This window comes from Xiphophorus hellerii, chromosome 5, assembly GCF_003331165.1.
Source record: "Xiphophorus hellerii strain 12219 chromosome 5, Xiphophorus_hellerii-4.1, whole genome shotgun sequence".
In the NCBI taxonomy this organism is placed as follows: domain Eukaryota; kingdom Metazoa; phylum Chordata; class Actinopteri; order Cyprinodontiformes; family Poeciliidae; genus Xiphophorus; species Xiphophorus hellerii.
This window is the reverse complement of record NC_045676.1, coordinates 32,279,458-32,300,110: the sequence shown is the minus strand read 5'-3', so window position 1 is coordinate 32,300,110 and position 20,653 is coordinate 32,279,458. Positions and strand designations below refer to the sequence as shown.

Sequence of the window (20,653 nt, the reverse complement as noted above, 5' to 3'; positions counted from 1 at the left end):
TACAGTTAAGTGAAGCCTACACGACTGGTTTTGTATGAAACATAGAACAAAATATCTTCCACATCTGTAAAAATGTGAAAATAGAAAATAGTGTAGAAAAAAATGTGTTTAAGTTGCCCGTCTATCCCTCAATTCCTTCATCTTGTGAATGATATGAACTTTGATTGCTATTTTATTCTTTGTGAAGTTGGAATTTTCACAGCACATGCCAACTTCCAACATGACTGAGTCATATTCTGTTTGTTTTGGGGTGCACTGATTGCAGTTTTCTGGCTGATCGCCAATTACAGATGCTTGACCTGCCGATTCCGATTTTGGCCGACACACATTTTTTTTGTGTGAAATGTTGCAAAATCGCCAGCAGAATCGTTCATTCTGCTGGCGATTCAAAGCTGTTCAGACGAACAGAGAGAGTCGAGTCTCTCAGCAAGAAAGTTGCTGAGCTGGCAACAGTGGGGTGACTATTGTTAACTGCGAATGAGCAGACATGACCTGGTGGGGGGGTCTGTCAGTCAGACTCTCTCATAGCAGAACAAAAAGAGAACAATGGTTGATTTTTAGACATTTGCTGAGGTTAATAAGATCCATGGATAATATCGGCTTCATATATAAGTATAGCCCGATCACTGATCTCCCAAAATTAAGGAAATCATGGCCAATAAATCAAGTGGCCGATAAATTTGTGCACCCCTAGTTTGCTTAGATTAACCTCAACATACTATCTTATCCCCAAAATTTACAGCTATCCCTTTCCATTAAATCCAGTCTCTATCTTGGTTTTATAACACTGGGAGAAACACAAGTTCTTAGTTCTGTCTAAAGAAAACACAGAAAACATCAGCAGCTAAGACTGTGTCACTGTTTAAATAGGAAACACGGTTGATCCATGGAGAAGCTGTTAAAATCCTTGTGTTTGTTTCTGATGTAGGAGCCTCTGTTTGGAATGCTCACGGCTCCACTAGAGAACTCCCTGATTCGTCTGGATCAGGAGCTTACGCAGGGATCTCTCGACATCTTCATTCTGGTTCGTTTTGCATTTGTTGGCGAAATTGTAGCATCGACACTCAGCTTATAGATAAAAAAATCAGTCAAGATTTAGATATCACATGAGTGACTTGCACTATTTTCCATAAACATCCATCGGTGCCGTTGACAGATCCTGCGGTTCATGGGAGATCCGAACCTGAATGGAGCTCAAGAAAACATGTTTGGGAACTACATCATCCAAAGGGGCCTGGCCAACCCCAGCCTCAGAGATGAGATCCTGGCTCAGATAGCCAACCAGGTTTTAAACTGACAGTTTTTACATCGATATGCCATCTTATTTTCTTTTTTTAAGAACTTCATGGTTGTCCTGTAGGTGTGGAGGAATCCCAACGTGCTGAACTCAGAGCGGGGCTGGCTTCTTTTCTCCTCCTGTCTGTCTGCCTTCCTGCCCTCTCAAAGACTGGCTAAATACCTCCTCAAGTAAGAAAATCAGCTCTACTATTCATATCCCTTGAACTTTTTTACATTTTGTCACAATCAAACCACAAACGTCAGTGTTTTTCTTTTGGTTTGTTTGTTTTACAGTATTTTAAATAATAACAACTTAACATAGGATGTAATTGCAAAGTCAAAAGAAAATGATGGATGCTTTTTTACACAGCTCATTACTATTTGTTTTTTTTTATATCTGAAAATAAAACTCAAGTGCAATCACCCTCAGAGGTCAACAATTTAGTAAATAAAGTTCTCATGTGAATAAATTTATCTCAGTGCAGCTGCAGCTGCTCTATGAGCCCTGAAAGGTTTGTCAGAGAACATTAGTGAGCAAACAGCATCAAAGACAAACAAACACAGTAAACTGGATAGAAAGAGACTTGCAGAAAGGTTGAAAGCAGGGATAGACTTTAAAATAATAACCCAAAATGCCTTGTATTAAAATATGAAAGAGTACAGCACTCCATATGGTTTATGTGGAAGACTGGCAAGAACAAAGTATTGTTGAAAGAAAGTCATCAGAAACCCAGTCTGCAGGGATGGTATAATGTATTTTCCAGGTACAAAGTGACATTTTATGTCACAATCAAGTAACCATGTTGCCTTCAGTTATAAAAATTCTATATATCAAACATGTTTTGAGTGGAAGGCCAAAAACAAGAGAACTACAACAATCTACAGGGGAATTTACCAGACTATGAACAAGTGGAGTGAGAGAAGGATGGAGACGATTAATATTACAAAGATGGAAGAGTGCAGAACAAGTAGTTATTGACGTGGGAGGCAAAGGAGAGGGTGATGCTGAGGATGACACCCAGCCTCTTGACCTGAGAGGAGCGAGAGATGGAGAAATTTTCAGCCAGGATAGAGAAGTTATGGATTTTGTTTCATATTAATTTTGTGCCTATTAAAATAAGTTCTGCTATATTGCAATTTGACTTAAGAAACTTTAGGATGAACAAGTGTATTATTTAAAGGGTTAAATATAAAATCGTAGCACACTTTTCAGGTTTTTATTAGAAAAAATAAGAATTATTCCATCCTTTTACTATTTTATTCCATAAAATCACATTGACGTTTATAATTGTACTGTGACAGTTATCTGATCAAATTTGAGGTCTGATTTAAACTCAGGAAAGTAGCATACATCTGATATAAAGTTTTCAAGTCACACATTTGTTTTTGTAGGTTTGTGTCAGACTACGGCCCAGACGGCTACGACTGTGTGTGTCAGAACCGTCTGCTTCAGGCTCTGCAGCGCCTCGGCGTCGGGCCTGAGTACGTCCGGACGTACCCACCCTGCCTGCTGGAGTGGACCGCCAACCGCAAGAAAGCTCACACCGTTCTGCATGTACACTGCTTCGACGGTGAGAACAAACACTATTTACAGTCAAGTGGAATTTTACATCCATAAGCCTTTTGACAACTGGGAAATATACTTTCACTTTTTTACTTTTTACAAATGTTTTTGAGTCCTTCTTGCTGACCCAACCTACTTTATATTTTTACCTGAGCCCAGTCTGTCTTAAACATTCAGCGGGGTAGAGTTGGCCATCTCTCCTTCTCTTATTTCTGCTCTCGTCCACCTTATCTGCCCTCCAGTCTTTTGGCAAGTCCACTAAGGTTTAGAGAACACCTGATACTCTGGCTTCTTGGCTGGCTCTGCTTGTGTCCGTTTCTGGTTTGGTTTTGTGATTGCTATGAGAATGATGCTGGTGAAACCAGTTTCTGTTCAGATTTAGTGACCAGAATGAGATTTATAAATGATTTTCATAAAGTCAAAAGCTACTGCTTTTCCTCTCTAGGCATGTCCTTCTTATGTCCGCTGCATTCCTGGACGACAGGAGAGGAAATGGCTAAAAACATCTTACAGCACAGGTAATGTAAATGCAGAAAGAAAGGAAAGAATGATGCATGTCAGGGTGAAAATGTTGCATCTCATGTGTGGGCGTGTGTGTGTAGGGGTGCGGTGGACGGCCGCCAAGGCTGGTCGGTGCTGCTGAAGGAGCCGGCTCAGTGGGTCGAACTTGAAGGCTCAGACTATGTTCTGGACTTGATGTCAGACCTGGAGCTTCCTGCTGACTTCCCCAAACACAACAGCTACTTCATCATCTCTGCTCTGGAGCCGGCCAGAGTTCGGCCCAATGCCAGCATGTGAGACAATGCACACGCCCACACACACGCACGCACACGCCCACATACGCCCACGCACACGCCCACGCATGCCGGCACACACACACACACAGAAAAAAAGAGGTTTCATGAAGCTAGCCAGCTGTTAAAATGATGACTTTGTGATCCTGGCTGGACAAAAACCAGCAGGATAAAAACTATTTTCAGGACTCATCATATGAGATGAATCTTTGCTTTGTTAGAAGAAGTTTCTGTGTCAAATCGTTTGGTGCTCGGACCAATTCTCTTTACTACGTATGCTTCCAATTATAAAAATTGTTTGACTTTTCACTGTTATGCTGATGATACTTTTATTAGATTACACTTTTGAGGACATTAAAACCTGAATGAAGCTAATCTTCATTTTTTTAAATTCCAAAAAGACAGAAGTTGTTGTTTTTGGCCCATTCTGCTGGGTTTCCTTAGACAAAAACGACAGAATAAAATGTGTAATCTCTCTCTGAGTCTCTCTCCAGACATCTATTACCCCCAATTCCTTTAAGGATGTATTTATGTAGCTGGTTATGTGTGCTTTACTACTTTTTGCTTTACTGCTGGAGTCCAAAGACTGGTTTAATACAATATTTAAGTCCCCTCTGTAATCAATATTCCATCTGTTTCCTGTGTAATTTTATCAAATATCAGTTTATAAAAATGCTTCTATGTCTCAGGGGCGGATATATATTAAGTCATGTTACCAGAAGTTCTTCCAACTTCCCTACAACCACAACATACTCACCTTCCTTATCTTTTACTTCTCTTAGACATTCAAATTTGATTTTATTAGCAGTTAAATTTGCGAGTCCCCTTTTGCTACTCCCTTTAAACGAGCTAAAAAAAAGTATGCCATATTTTTCAGTTTTTGTTGTTCCAGGTCTGACAGGTGGATGACCTCTGCTTTCTCTTGCTGAGGACTTTGCTTTTTCCTTTCCGATTATTCAACTCATTCACATTTAGATGATGATTTTTAACTTGATAAGTTGCATCTGTAACAAGATAATTGAGTTCCTTTGTCACCTTGACACCAACAACACATCAAACAATGTGAACTATAACAGAACAGAAACATCTGTGAACATTTAGTTAGTGTAAAACTAACAAGAGGATCATTGTGATATGCAGACATGGTGGTGGCAGTGTGATGCTCTGGGATGTTTTGCTGATTTTGAATCTGGACAAATTTCCTCTAATTAAGGAAAGCATGAATTCTGCTCTCTACCAGAACATGCTGAAGTGGCATGCACTACATAGCACCTTAAACACCAGATTATTATTTTATATCCTTATAAAGAAAAGTCTGGAATAAGAAGAGAATGTTCTTTCTTTTCTGTACTGAATGTGCAGAATTGTTTTACTTGGGGATTCTGTGACCATTTCTTTAAAACTATTGTTGTAAATTATTTACAGAGAAGAACCAGACATTTTCTTCTAATATTAGTTTAGATCAGTAAAAATGGATTGACATTTATCAGGTATAAACCAAAGCAACGTTAATGTAATCTTCATTTTAAGTGTTTCATTAGGCAGAAACCCTCCACCTTGAGGTGTTCTGCATCGATCTCCTCCGCTCCTGCTGGATTTACCATCTTCTTATCATCTGTTATTGTTTGACAGAAGCCTGTTGGGGGGTGGCTTTGACATGAGCAATGACGTCAGTCCTTCAGATCGGTTCAACCAAGGTGAGTTACTGAGACCAGCAGACCAGCTCCTCACTGTAGGAGAGGTAAAGACGTCTTTCCTCTTCCCTCCCTGCAGATTTAGAGCCTCAGAGAGGGATGGATCGTTATCTCGACAGCCTGTTTGACCCTGTACTGTCGGATGGAGTTGGAGTATGTTACATAATTTAATCATCCTGACACTGTTTACCATCAAGTATTTACTATCAACTATTTGCTGTCACTGCCTATAAAAGCTCCTACGTGTTCTGGATCCTAGAGTCGATCTGAAGCAAACCTACTTCATGACACACAGAACAGTGTAAAATGCTAGCTTAATTTTTCTGCTAACATATAAAATAGTCATGTCCTTTTGTTGAAAATGAATATCTGGTCCCTCTGAGGGGACATATACTCTTATATTTTGTTTAGACTCTTGTTCTTGACAATTTTTAGATGGATGCTTTTTAGTTTGTTGATTTATTTGGTTATTCACTTAGGTCTGACTTTTGAGTCATTATATCAGTCGACACTTACCAAACAACTTAGCATTTCAAATTTACATGGAACACTTTGTTAACTGAATGTAGGAGAAACAACAAAGATAACACAGTTCAGCTGATATAAAACTGCAGTTTGTTAATCCATGTAAATTACTGCAAGAGCAAACGGCACCAAATTCCTAAAGTCGAAAGCTTTTTGTATTACACATATTGGGAAAAACTAAGCTAGTTTCCTGACAGCTGGAAGATAAATGGGGGGAAAACATAGACATTTTTTAATATTCATTTCAATATTTAATTTAATATTTGTTTCAATAGATTTTCAACTTCAGTCATAGGTTCTTAAAATTCTTGAATTTAATCTAGTAAAGAATCCCTGCCTGGGACAGTCAGATTTTTTTCCCTTCTAAATTGTCAGATCTGGTCAGAAACTAAAGTTCTCAATTAAAGTAAATAATCAGAGTGTACCTTCTGACTGTACAACTGTGCAATTATTAAAGATTTTTAAAGATTTTAAAATTCAGCTAATATTGTAATTTGACAGACTGTCAGATGTGTTAAAGAAAACAGCTGAAGCAAAGATCAAAGTTTCAGGATAGTTACATTTGCATCAGTAAAAACTGATTTGAACAAATTCTGCCTTTCCTACCACCGACCATTGATGGATCAGTGGAAGGAGTTCGTCCCTCAATCTGTGGGTTGCTGGGTCGATTCACACTCTGCCAGTCTCTGTCGTTGTATCCTTTGGAAACACATCTCACCCACCCTGCCTGCTGCAGAATTCGCTTCTGTCGGAGCACAGTAGACTACATAATGTGAATGAATGCATGTAGTATAAAGCGCTACACAAGTACAGACCACTAACAAAAACTCAGAAAGTGAAGAATTCGGATCTGTTTCTGTGGCAGTCTCTCCATTTGGGATGTCTTGGTAGCTTATTTATAGATTCTCTGTGACATTGTTTGTTCATATTTCATATTTGTTATCAATGTCAAAAACTCTGGTGTTTAGGAATTAAAACAAAAATATTTTACACAGTATGGTATCCCTTTCCTTGATATAGGACAGATCTTATTTACAAGTTGGACATTTGTACTAAAAGTGTGTATAAAAAACAAGTGTCTGTTCCATAGGATCGTGATGGTAGGAATATTGAGATACAAAAAAATGTAACAGCAATCCATTAAAATCATGACTTTGGACAGTGATGACCTCCATCTCTGACAATATACCTCCCCTGTTCAGTCTTGCAAAACTGAAGAAAACTGGGCTTGATGACTGAGATAAAAGTTTTCTGTGAAAGCTGACCAGACTGAACCGATCTCTGTCCAACTCTGCTATCGGATGTAGCTGACAGGAATTAGCATGTATCAGATGTGTCCTACAGGCCACTCCTGCCCGTTAACCTATTATATTACTCAGTTACCGTAACTGTCACAGTCACCTAGTCGCCACGGTAATTTCCCACCCTGAGCAAAGTGAAGATCTGCTTACGAGAAACTGACTCTCTAGCAGATGAAGAGGTTACTATTTAATGAGACACAGCCTACAAATGAACAGTCAATGCACTTAGGATTTATGGTAAGTTCCTGGTTTCTGACTGGCACATATCATTGTAAAATACTACGATACACAAAACAATAGCTTAGGAAACATTAGTCGAATACAGATGGTGACAATTTGGTGGCACAACAGATTTGTTTAAACAAACAACCAAAGCCATATCAAACCTATTGATGTTGTGCAACAATAGGTTTGGTTTGGCAATGAATAACTGTTAATAAGTCCCAAGGGCACATATTAACAAAATTAGTGTGTTAGTTAGTTTTTGGTCTCAATTACAACCAAGCAGACCAGAGACTGCCCAAAAGCAGGAAGTGGACAATAGTGCATTCTGGGTATACCTCACCTGTTCTGTCTTGCAAAAATGAAGAAAACTGGGCTTGATGACCGAGATAAAGGTTTTCTGTGAAAGCTGACCAGACTGGACCGATTACTGTCCAGCTCCGCTATCGGATGTAGCTGACAGGAATTAGCATGTATCAGATGTGTCCTGATACACATCTGATACAAACACAAGAGTCAATCTGTAGCAGGAGAAATGGGTTCGTGTTGAGCCCACTGCTGAAAAGTGTTTGTTTGGCACATTATGAGTGATCACAGCCCTGAGTCTGACTGTCAGACACAGCCTCCAAAAGAGAGAAATCATTTAGTAGTTTCATATTTTCAGTCTATATCATATTCATCTGTCCGTCTGAACCTAAACTTTTATCACATTTGTTTATATTTATCAAAATAATGATAATAAAAAGAACTTTGAATTAGTCTCCTTGGGAGTACATACTGTATCTCCTTGCATTTAGTCACTCTCACGAACAAAAATATAGCTCTAAAAATAAAACTTTCCCATTAAAAAAACAGACAGACATGCCGTGAAGGTGATGTGATAAAAACATAATAATGGATGAAAAAAGTACAATACAACTCAGGTTTTTGTACATTCAAAGACTGTCTCTATTCTAAGGAAGAAGAGTCGACTGCAGGCCTGTCACACAGGATGAAGGGGGCCGGGGGCGTCGGTGGGAAGTGGCAACAGCCGGGGCAGTCATCTGGCCACCCACCTCCACCTGGAGGTCTGCAACAAACTCAAATACATGCTAAATATTCCCATTTTCATTCCCATTTTTTAAAGACCAGCTGGTTAAAAATCTTGTGAGCTCAACGGGCGGACATTGAATCTGTCAAAAGTTGGCTGCTTGTCTGTGCTTGTGTCCACAGCTGTGAGAGTCCTTCCTGTGGGAGGTATGATGTCGCCTCCTGTCGCTGCTGTGGCACCTGTAACACCTGGTTTGTATCAGACATGACAGTAAAAATGTAAAATACAAACACACCAAACAGAGTTTCCATGCCTTCATCCTGTTTACTTGCTGTTTCTCCTCTAGGAGACCAGCAAGCTGTTTTGGCCCAGCAGCAGCAGGCGATTGTGAACCAGCAGGCCGTCATCATGGTAACTCCCCCGTTTGGATCCTTGACTGTTTATCTGTGTCACTACTGCTGCTGCCTTTTGATTCCATGCATCATTTTCTTGTTTCCCAGGCGCAGCAGATGACCATGCAAGCCATGGCCATGGTCAGCAGTCCTGTGTCAAGCCCCCCGACATCCCCCATCACCAGCCCTCCGATGAGTCCCGTACCCCATCATGCCCTCGCCAGCCCGTACGCTGTCATACCTCCAAGTCCATATGCGAACATCCCGCCGAGCCCCTATGCTAACTTCACTCCGACTCCCTACGCAGCAGCCGTGTTTCCCTCCAGCCCTTATCTTCCTTCTGCTCAGCGGGATCAGACTGAATCTCATCCAAACACTCAGCGCCCTGCTGATCCCCCGACTGAGCCTCGGGCCCAGCGGCAGCCTCGGCCCGCCTACCGTGACCCTCATCTCAGCTCCTCCAAAGCTGAGCCAGCACAACCAACATTTAAACCTGCTGTACAGGTCAGAGACTTTGACACCGTTTACACTGACATGTTGCATTGTCTAAAAATGCATTGAAAAAGAGATTCAGTTTTTGTTTTGTGGGTGGAATAAATCCTTTATTTGAGGCTATTGGGAGGAAAAAATGGATTTTTATCGGGGCAGAAATTCAACTCTGATAGTTTTCTGTTGTAATAATGCCTTGAAAATGTATTTACACCTCTTGACATTTTCTCCTGTTTATTATGTTCCATCATGCAACTCACTGAAATTCTGGACATTTTTCTCTATAAAATAGCTCAAACTCAGTCAGATTGGAGGGAGATTGTTTGGATTTTCAAATCTTGTAATTGATTCTCGCTTGGATTTTTGTGACCTCTAACAAGCTTTCTTCCAAGCCTGAACTGTATTTAGCTCCATTCATCTTCTCATCAACTCAAACAAGTTATTCTGTTCTTACTAGAGAAAATTCTCCCCACACCATAATGCTGCCACCACCATGTTTCATAGTGAGGATAGTGTGTTTTTGTTTCATTGTCTGATCCATCCACCTGAGGATCTCTGCAGTTAGCGTGGGCTTCTTAGCTGCTTCTCTGGTTTAAGTTCTTCTTCTGCTAACTTTATTCCTAATCTTTCTAATGTTCTCTAACAACTATTTTGGGACTTCATAGAATATATGTATTTAAACTGCAATAAAACTGCACAAAGGTATATTCTTTACATTAATAAGGTCAATGAATGCAGCTGGTTACTGTGAATTTATTTAGTGGCATGAAAATAAAGGGGATTGAACACAAATGCACACCAAATTGTATCTATTTGTTACATTTTCCTTTGCAGTTTTGTTGTACTTTTGATATGGAATCACAAATAAAATATGGAAAGCTCAAAGGGAAGGAATACATTTGTTGCTAATGTGTACTTGTTATTCTTTTGCCTGCTACTCCAACTAACTGCCAACACCAGTTGAGAAAATCCTCATTGATTTCTGTTTTTTTTTTTCTTCTTTTGTTCAGACTCAGTCAGGCATAGACGGTGTTTCTGGAAGAAAAGCTCCAGGCGTCCCGGCTAACAAGGAACCGGCCAGGAAATTTGGTATGAGCATGTGAGAGGCAGCAGATCTTGTCAAAAAATAAAATTCTCGTTGATCCAAGCACAACAGAGAATCATCTGTGTCACTTTGGCATGTTACTGAATGTGTGTGTGTGTGTGTGTGTGTGGGTGTGTGTGTGTGTGTGTGTGTCAGCCCCAGTGGGGATGTCTCCTCCACCCCCTGCTGGAGAAGTGGTGAAGTATTCATCTCAGACTGCAGATCACATCGTCCCCAGCCAAGACATTCAAGGTGACTCCTCTGAACAGTCATTATTTAAGGAACAGTTCCTTAAATAATGAACTGTATTTAAGGAACAGTTCCTTAAATAATGACTTCTGCATATTTTCAATATCTTGACACTTCAGTTAGTCTTTGAACCTGGAAAAAAAAGACTAAATGTATTTAAATTTCTGTTATTTTAAAGCAATTATCAGAAGATATAATTCCCCGTCGCCACCAGCAGAACCACAACCAGCTGGCCAAAGGTCAGTTGGTATGCACACACAGACTCAAAGCTAAAGAGAGCGTTTCCACTTGGTCTCTCTGAAGGGTAATTACATAAAGCATGGCTCCAACTCAACACAGAAATGCTTCTCTAGGCACAGAATCAAGCTCCTTCTGTAGCCGTCCAGTCCATAGAATGAAATCCTATAGAAAGGAGGAGAGGATCAGTGAGCAACCAGAACTCCGAACAAGGTTTTGAGCTCCAGCCTTGACAAATGTTATAAGAGAAGACTGACCATGCAAGCCATGGCCATGACCATGGAGCTTTTCTACCAGGGAAAATAGGTTGTACAAGTTATTAACAGCAGGGGTCCAAATAAGTGTTGGATATGACTCTTTGTATAAAAGTATATATATATACCTAATGAACAGGACTTTTGTAAAAATTTGAAATATTATACTCAATTAAAGATGAATTTATTAAGCAGATTTTTCTGTATCTTTTTTAGGGCTTCAAATAAATGTGGAGGTGTTGTAGCTTATAGATATTTTGGTAGATAAATGAAAAAAATATTCCAGTGTGATGTTCCATTTTGTTTAGCAGACCAGATGGGAAGTTCAAGAAGAAGCAGACGCCTCGTGATGAAGCTTTACAGATCCTCAAACCCCAGATGGACAATCCTCCTGCTCCACAGGTAAACTCCAACCTGCCTGAAACAAGCAGGCACAGATCGATAGCAGCTGCTCACCCTGACACATGAACACCCACGTTACAAAGAATTTTCACAGCATGGCTCCTTTCTTTCTGTCCAGCCCAAACGTCCTGTTGGTCCAACACACTCTGCGTCTGCGACGAAGCAGCCGGGCCTCAAACTCATCAGAGGCACAAAGACTAGAGCTCCGGATCGGCCGCTTCCTAAACCTCCTGCAGGTGAGCACAGCTGCTAAAAACTGGTCTCATTCACATGTTGTAGAGGTTTAGATGTTTTGAAGGCTTTTCTTTATTTGTCTGTCTCACAAAAATGAATTTGTTTGTAATGTCAATTGAAAGTAATGCTTGGGAAAAAATCTTCTTTAATGTATGCAGTTTGTAGCCCTGTGATGACTTCTGAACGATTACGGGAACCAGCTGACTTGTGATTTTCTCTCTAATGCCTCTCATTCCTTTGCTCAGATTGTATTTAAGCTCATCTTATATTTTCTCTGTTCATTTATGTTATTAAGCCAATGTCTTTTATGGTACTTGGAGCTGGAATTACTTAAGCTGATATTTTCCAGTTATTTATTAACATTTCAGCTCACAGATGGTTTAATGTCAACCACCATCAAACTAGAAAGTTTGAAAACTTTATTTTCCTTTTTTTTCTCCTTTTTATCATTTACACAAATCTCTTATCATCAAAGGTCAAAATTCAGACATTTGATCTATTTTGGCTGTCAATGTGACTTTAGCATGCGGTTCTTAAAGTGAAGGACTGGTACGAATGGTAGTACTTGGGCTCCTTCTAGTGACAGTCAAAGGAATATTTTGATATCCACTCTGCATGCTGCACAATCTTCATAGCAAATCAGCTGTGATGTAAATGTGAAAGGAACGAGTGCTTGAAGCAGTTTGTGATTTCAGATCCAAAAAAAAACTGTTTGAAAGTCAAGTGCCGAGGAGAATATTTTGAAAATACAAACACACAGAGAGGAAAAAACCAGCTCAGACACCCCCAAGACATGACAGCTAAAAGCAGGGTCTGAAGACAATAAGTGGCCAGGCTTTTAAAATCGGCCAATTTTCTCAGTTTCTTTTTTTGAGTGATTTATAATAAATCATACATAAATAATATAGAAGAAAAAAAAAAGTAATTTGCACTATTAAAAAAACATATCAATCATTCCAATTAGTTAAACATTTAAATCCATGAGTCACATTTACACTAATCACAGTCGGAAATTACAGCAAGCACCTACACTACACAAGAAAAAGAAAAGAGAAACATTTTAAATGTTTCAAAGTTTCAATAAAAAAAGTTTTTTTATGAGCAAAGCAATACTAGACAAGATGTGAAGTTTTCACCTGATGAAGGTTACCATAACTCACAAACTGAGACACAGCTCTTAGTTTACAGCACAGATAAACTGAAACTCATCATGATCAGACTTGCTGAACCAGAGATGGTCTCCTTCTTTCTCCATGGCTCCACTGGTGTCACAGTTTTCTTTTGGTTCACCCCTCCAGCAACTCCAAGAAAAAGGTGGAAAATCTGAAGTGCTGTTTGTCACATAAGTACAAACAACAGTCAAAACTGTCAGCTTCAACACAAATAGGTGAAGGGAAGCTACCCTATTTACTGGGGTGAACCCCAACACACAGGCACCAAGACGGGAGGCCAAAACTATGCCCACTCCTTCTCTGCACCTCTCACCATGGTCAACTCAGCAGAGCCTGATCCAAAGTCCCCAGGTTCCCCTTCCTCAGTGGAAGACGTGATGATGGGATTGAGGAGGTTTTCGAAGTACTCTGCCCAAGTCATTCTCCATGGTCTCTATGAACTTCTCCCAAGACCAAGTGTTTACCTCATCGACCACCCGAGCTGCATGCCGCTTGGACTGCCAGTACCCATCAGCTGCTTCTGGGGTCCCACAGACCAAAAAGACCTGATAGGTCTCTATCTTCAGCTTGACAGCATCTCTCCCTTCTGGTGATTCTAGGGTTGCCCCCCAAAACAGACACTGAAACCTTGTGGTCACAACTCCAATAAGTTGTGACCACAACTTATTGGAGTTGTGGTCACAACTCCACAACTGGAGTTGACATGTCATATACTGACATGTCATATACTGACCATGTCAGTATATGACATGGTCATATACTGACATGGTCAATATATGACCATGTCAGCTTCATGGTCATATATTGACCATGAAGCTGACATTTGCCATAATGGGTACATCTACATCTATGAAAAGACCACAGAAGGACAGGACAAATATAGTGTTGGGCTCAAAGTGACCCCTGACCAACTACAAAGAGAGTACTACAGACACATTTTGGAGGAAGTGGGTGGAACATGGCCCCCACAGAGTCAGCCACATTCTGTGGCAACAATAAGTTATATATAAGTGATATATAACAGAAAAACTCCTGTATTGTCCTGATGTACTATATCCTTTATCTTCAGTGTTTCAATTATTTTATTCTGAACTGCAAAGACTTCATCTGGGGGAAAATATATTCCTGGATGGTGCATTGCTGTAAAGAAAAACCTTGGAAACAATGACGTCTCTGTAAAAAGTCTTTGGGATACTGAGCCACAAAGCTTCTGGTAATATTCAAGTTCATAATGCTATGTGTGGTGGCATTCATCCAAAAGTTGAAGAATAAGTTGGAAAATTTACAAAAGTACATCGTTGGCTCAAGATTCGCATCCAGCTGTGGTTGTAAAGGTAACTCACTCAAACTGTGAGCAAGCAAACACATCCAGGTCCATTTGGTCATGAGGAACATTGACACTTTCAAAAGCAACAAAGTCTTCTGATGCCTTTACTGTCAAATCCATAGTTGTGGTTTTAACTTTCTCATCCTTAGAGGAATCTTCCATGTCCTTTTGGTCTTCAGGTTTCAATGTCAAAGCAAAGTATTTTCATCTCTCGTTCTCAGAGCTCTCTACAAGGACATTGTTGCCTCTTGTGCTATATCCTAACAACTTTTCAACTCCCTTCATAACAAGAAATCCAAGGTCCCATCACAGGCAAAAATCATCTTGTCTTGATGTTCAGTTAAAATGGTTTGTAAAGTCAGTTTGAAGTCGTCTCTCTGGAATCGATCTACCTCCAACCAAGTTGAAAAGCAAACTGAGAATTCTTGTATTCTTGTATCTCTTTGAACATTTATGACATCACTGATGAGTACATAGAGGTTCTCATTAACATGATGATGTCAAACAACCTGTGTCAGGTTCTTGTTTGTTTTAGTTGCTATGGAAACTGAAGGTGTGAATGGGGTAAGATTACTGTCAATTAAAAATGCATGTGTAGACATCTAAATTCATAAATGTTAGTCACTAAATGTGCATATGTTTAAGTTTTGTATTTGTCCTGTTTTCCATCTCATACATGTAAAAATCTGATATTTTACCTATAAGAATACTCAAAAGAATTAATCAATAAAAGTGTTTTTGATAGGTTTTATAAAGAGAGTAAGTATTTTTCCAGAAGTTAGACACACATCAGTCACAGTCACTCCAGAAGACACAGGTGGAGGCCTCAACTCTGCAGCTGGTGGGTGAGTTAGAAATGGACAAGAGGCTGAGTACAGAGAGCTGGTGGAACGCTTTGTGTCATGGAGGGAACAATCATCTCATCTTAAATGTAAACACAACAGTTGATTGTAGATTTCAGGATTAGATCAAATCCTATTTCCATCATGGGAGAAGAAGTGAAGGTAGTTGAAGAATATAAATACCTTGGTGTTCATCTGGACAACAGACTGGACTGGAGACGCAACAGTGAACCATCTATAATAAGGGACAGAGCAGACTGGACTTCCTGAGGAAGCCAAAATCCTTCAAGGTTTGCAGCAAGATGCTGCAGATCTTCTATCAGTCTGTTGTTGAGAGCGTCATCTCTGCTGTTATCTGTTGGACCAGCAGCATCAGAGCCAGAGACCTAAAAAGGCTCAACACCCTGATAAAGAAGGCTGGTTCTGTTCTGGTTCTGTTCTTGTGACGACTATGGAAGCTTTGGAGATGATAATGCAAAGAAGGATTCTTCATAAAATCAAGAAAATTATGGACAATCCTGACTAAGATTTGTTTGGTATCCCTGTCTTGGGAAAGCAGAACATCTTCAGTCAGAGGCTTCTTCAGGTTCAGTGTGGTACAGGCCGCTTCAGGAGATCTTTCCTGCCGACAGCCATTATCAGCTCAATGGCTCTTTGAAGAATCTTGATGACTCCCTTTTGGAATTAATAAAGTATTTTTGAATTGAATTGAATTTTGCAATATCTTTGTAATGAAAAGTTTTCATCATTTTATATGAATATCTCATATTCATATACTGTAACATGTTTTTTCCTCAAAAAAATAAAAGCCTGTCAGTCTTTAAAATGCCTTACAAAGTTCTTACTGCTCTGTGTTAGTAAATCCAGGTTTGGCGTGGATTTTCCACTGTTAATTATTTATTTTTCATCCGTGAAAGAGCACCTTGAAAAAGGCGATTTCGATAGGTCTGCAACTAGGTCAACCGGAGTTAAAGCAGAATGTTGTGTTGGTGTTTCATTCTGCTTATTAAACATGTTTGTTGCAGTATCTCGAGAGCTCCCTGTGGAGACGAAGACCATCCAGACACAGCTTCACCAGAGCACCAACCAGGAGCATTACACCTACACCAATGTGCCCTGGAGGCTGTATCTCAGAAAGGAGGTTAGTACACGAATACAGCAACGAAAATAAACCATAGAACATCAGTTAAGGCTGATAAAAAGTACAAACATAAATGTACATGGTCATGGTAAAACAAAAAATACTGTGATACTGCACAGAAACAGACTCCACACACTCATAAATAAAGATGAAGCCAAACGGGATAAAAACTCACCTGAACTTCTAGAAACATCCCTTTGCAGAATTGACTTTTAAGTCACACAAAAAGAATCACTTTATCAGTTTCTCACTTTATTGTGTATGAATTTTATGTCACTCACTTTTACTAAAAAATTATCACATTGAGATCTGGTGAATAAAACACTTTGGGCTCCCTCGCTGAAGGTCCAGAAGCTGGAGAGGCTTTCTCCTATCTGTTCATTCAAACAAGCCATAATTGTGCAGTACTGTACTGATTTGTACTGTCATAAACATTAAGTTACTGACTGAGAATGTTCCAGTTTAATTTCTCTTTGATATAGAAATCAGAGAGATTTCTAAAATCTCTCTGAACATTTCGTAGACCGCCAATTCTGAGATGACTGGAAACTTTCATGTATAGTTTTCAATTGTGAATAGTCCTTCCCTCTGAAGAATGATGGACTTCATTTTTTTGGAAATGGTCATTGGCTTTAACCCTTTCCAAACTGGTTGGCAGTAACAATTGCTCCTGTAGGGCTGTGTTCACACAGCAGGCAAATGCAACCCACATCCGACTATTTCACAGCAGTCTGAACTATTCAATTCCAATCCTTCCACACCATAGAAAAAATCAGATCTGTACTACTTCTATACTAAACAGAAAACATATCCAGTAATTCTGCACCAGAAGAAGCTAGACTCTGTAAATCTGGATGTAAACAATGGCTGAAAGTTACATCTATGAAATTATTAAGCAGGTCTGAGTCAGTGAAACACATCACATCACAGTCCCACTGCTCCTGGTCCAACTCCACATCCAAACAGACTTCTCTACAGGAGCTGCAGTCAATGTGCCACAAAAGGCCATCGCTGATAGTAGGACTTTCTTTTGTTAGCTTCCTGATATGATCTTGTCACAATACTGTTGGTGCTGGATAAATTCCGTTATAATCTCCACAAACTGTGTGCTGCTGTGTGACGTCTAAGTCCTTCTTATGCACATGCGGGTCACTTTAAAGTCATATGAACAACTACCCAAAGAAAATTGGATTTCAGAAAAAAAAATGGGAATGAGCATCAAGACCTGGTGTGAGAATGTAGCCTAAGGTCATTTCTGATGCCATATTGTCACTTTGTTAACACACATCTACATACCACAGAACAGCAGCCTGCAGAAACTCTTGCTGTGGTAAAGCTGATGATCTGGCTGCTCTCTCTTTTAAATCTTGCTGAAGCAGTAATGGCGTACTTAGTTTTCCAAACAGTGCTTATCTGTCTGGTTGGGTGTTCTTGTACACTTTAGTCAAATCATTTTCAAAAAGTCTACAAACATAAGATTTCTTGCAGTGCAAAACCCTAGAATTGAGTAAGGGTATATTTTTTTTTACCATGACTGTAAATATCCTGCTCTGCATCTCTGCAAATTACTGTGCAATAAAAACAGTTTTCCGATAAATAAATATATGACCCCTCAGGTGTTTTATCCCAAAGACAGCTTCAACAATCCTTTGTTGCTAGATCTCATTTTCAAGCAGGTAGGTCATATTCCTTTTTTTTATATTTCATATTATTTCTTCTTTAGTCCTACAGGCTCTCATGATAACTGAAAGATCACAGAGAAATTCAGCCAAAATCTTCCTCTTCTCTGCTTTATTCCGTTCCTCCAGATAGTGAATGACACCCTGTCAGAGGCGTGTGTTCGCATCACCCGGGATGAAAGGCAGAAAATGAAAGCCCTATTCGGTAGTCCTGTCTGTTTTTCCTGTAGTTATTTTTCATGACTGCATTTCTCAAATAAGTACAACTCTGTGACATTCGTGAGTTTGTGTGTCTGTTTCTGTGAATGACAGCCAAACATGGTGTTGAGCAGAATATGGATCCGGTGGAGGAGCATGTGAAGAAAACGATCGTGACAGCAGCCAGGGAGACCTGGGAAATTTACTTCTCCCGACTCTTTCCTGCCTCGGTGAGTTTGGCGGGACACTGTGCAATGCTAAAATTGCTTCATGTGACGTATCAATTTTCTAAGCTGTTCTCAGTGGATGTGTGCATCTGTCTGAGTGCAGGGCAGTGTAGGAACAGGTGTGCAAGTGTTGTCAGTGTCCCACGGCGGTATCAAATTACTGAAGACGGTGAAAAGCAGCGCATCAGCTCCAGACTACTTCAGAGTCCTTCGACCATACACGTAGGTTCCGTTTTTTGAGGGGTTTTTTTTGTTTGTTTGTGTTTTTTTTGCTTCTTATTAGCAGTTTTTTTTAAGCTGTGACGTAAGAACCAATAAATATTTATCACACTGTGCAAAAATTTTAAACCAACCCTCATTTATTTCTACTTTTTATTTTTTCAGCAAGTTTTTGATCTTCTAAACTAGTCTTTATTCTTAGTTCTCAGACAGTATCCAAGTCTTTCTTTTTACATTGGCTGCTATGTATTTTAGCTTCAGTCATTGCTCCTAACAACATAAATACATTTAACTATTGGAGTCCACAAATCTGTCTGATTTAAAAACGTGTATAAGTACTTTTACACTTATTCTTATGCTAACTCAAACTCAAATATTTAAGAAATAGTGAAAACATCCTGCAAAGACATCATGCTGAACATGCAGCATCCATCCCAAGTTTTCAGCTTGGTAGTTCTTTCAGGATTATATTGCTGGAGCTAAAACTATTTTCTATCAATTTAACTTTATCTTTGCAGTTTTCTTTAGTGTTGGGAATCAGAACTCTAGAAACCAAAACTGTTGTAGCAACCTCACATGGTGACATCAAAATTCCTGGAAATCAGAACTTGCATCGATGCTTGGCTTCTGTAATTATTAGTTATTGTAGTCAATTATTATTAATTAAATTATTGTTAAAATTAAAATTCTTTAGTTTAATCAGGGCACCAGTTCCAACAGATCTGGAATCATAAGCCTCTAATTAAGGAATGAATTCACACCCCAAGCAGAAGAAACTCTTCACATCAAGGAGTGATCACTGACGCGCCAAATCTGAGAATTAATAACAAAACAACTTTACAGCTGAATTATTCACATCTTTCTTTAACTATTGTACAATATAAATACTGATAAGACAAAAGGAAAATACTGAATAATAAATGGGGATCAAATCAAATTGATCTGGAATATTGAAATTTAATATTGAAAAATAATTTAAAAACTAAATAATTAAACAAAAAACATCAGATATACACCAGAGAATTCAACCATTCTAGACTGAGACAATCTTTAACATGTGGCTGACTTAAAACAGCAAAGCAGCAACGTAACATTAAACTTAACACAGCAAAACATTAAGCAAGCATGTACTGTAACAGAAAGGCAATTTACAATAACCTTAGTTTAAAACACCTAATTCAGCCCAGATCATGGAACGACTGATAATCACTTTGAGTCGATTATCAGATCGAGTCAAAGCGCTGTAAAAAATCCAAATAAATTCTGTGCTCTATGGGAACACAGAGACGGGGGGTACATGTCTCTGTGTACCCCCCGTCACAGAGACGGGTTTGTGGATCCAGTTTATCCAGTGTATCCAGTTTGTGGATAAAAATGGATTCCAACTGTATATTCAGGTAAAGAAATGGGTTCAAACTGTATCTTGATGAGCGATTACTTTTTTACCAAGTTGCTATGACCTCCTAAACACCAGATTAGAACTGCCTAATGGGGTCAATACTTTTTGGAAAAGCTAACAAAGCTTTAGCATTAGGGCAATCATGACCTACTGTCAGCTCCCAGATGTACCTTGTTGTTTTATTGGTTATCCTGTCCCAGCCTTAAACTGAAATACCAAACAAATCCCAAAAATCCTAGCTGAAGAGCACTGAGTAAATCCAGCAACCTGTTCCAAAGAACTCTGACTAACTTTAGTATCATAAGCTTTTGTTAGAGTAAATATGCATTATTATCATTTAGGATTACAGAGAAATATGAGAAAATGAGAGCTGAGTCGTTCAGCTGAGGGAATGTGTGTTGATGCCCTGATCCACTCCATGCCTTATATGGAGTTCCTTGTCGCCTTTTCTGATCATATCTCACCTCCACCCATCTTCTTGCATCCAAGCAGTGGGAAGTTCCTCCATCCATGAGTCACAACTCCCCCACTTTGCTCATCCTCAGCCGGTGCCAGGTGTATTCCTCTCTGTGAACTAAAGCAGCTATATCCAAATGTCTGGAGGAAGCCTCCAGATTTCAGGCTGGAGTGTCTAGAGGGTTAACCTCTGACCCTTCAGTGTGTTTCTGCATTGTAAGGAGTCAGTTGCTTGCTTCTTGTA

The 20,653-nt window shown here is 39.5% G+C and overlaps 1 protein-coding gene across 1 annotated transcript in view; it reads left to right on the top strand.

Annotated features, from left to right (window-relative positions):
* Positions 1-20,653, top strand: part of myo15ab (myosin XVAb) — a 67,372-nt gene that overhangs the window by 28,954 nt on the left and 17,765 nt on the right. Inside the window, exons 34-55 of the mRNA XM_032564114.1 lie at positions 929-1,024; positions 1,157-1,285; positions 1,361-1,467; positions 2,671-2,849; positions 3,288-3,360; positions 3,445-3,636; positions 5,269-5,333; positions 5,410-5,483; positions 8,337-8,445; positions 8,591-8,659; positions 8,755-8,819; positions 8,909-9,304; positions 10,300-10,378; positions 10,530-10,625; positions 10,801-10,861; positions 11,422-11,515; positions 11,634-11,751; positions 16,116-16,231; positions 17,848-17,907; positions 18,040-18,115; positions 18,223-18,338; positions 18,439-18,557. Of these exons, the coding sequence (XP_032420005.1) occupies positions 929-1,024; positions 1,157-1,285; positions 1,361-1,467; positions 2,671-2,849; positions 3,288-3,360; positions 3,445-3,636; positions 5,269-5,333; positions 5,410-5,483; positions 8,337-8,445; positions 8,591-8,659; positions 8,755-8,819; positions 8,909-9,304; positions 10,300-10,378; positions 10,530-10,625; positions 10,801-10,861; positions 11,422-11,515; positions 11,634-11,751; positions 16,116-16,231; positions 17,848-17,907; positions 18,040-18,115; positions 18,223-18,338; positions 18,439-18,557 (2,489 nt within the window). The remainder of the gene's footprint in view (positions 1-928; positions 1,025-1,156; positions 1,286-1,360; positions 1,468-2,670; positions 2,850-3,287; positions 3,361-3,444; positions 3,637-5,268; positions 5,334-5,409; positions 5,484-8,336; positions 8,446-8,590; positions 8,660-8,754; positions 8,820-8,908; positions 9,305-10,299; positions 10,379-10,529; positions 10,626-10,800; positions 10,862-11,421; positions 11,516-11,633; positions 11,752-16,115; positions 16,232-17,847; positions 17,908-18,039; positions 18,116-18,222; positions 18,339-18,438; positions 18,558-20,653) is intronic.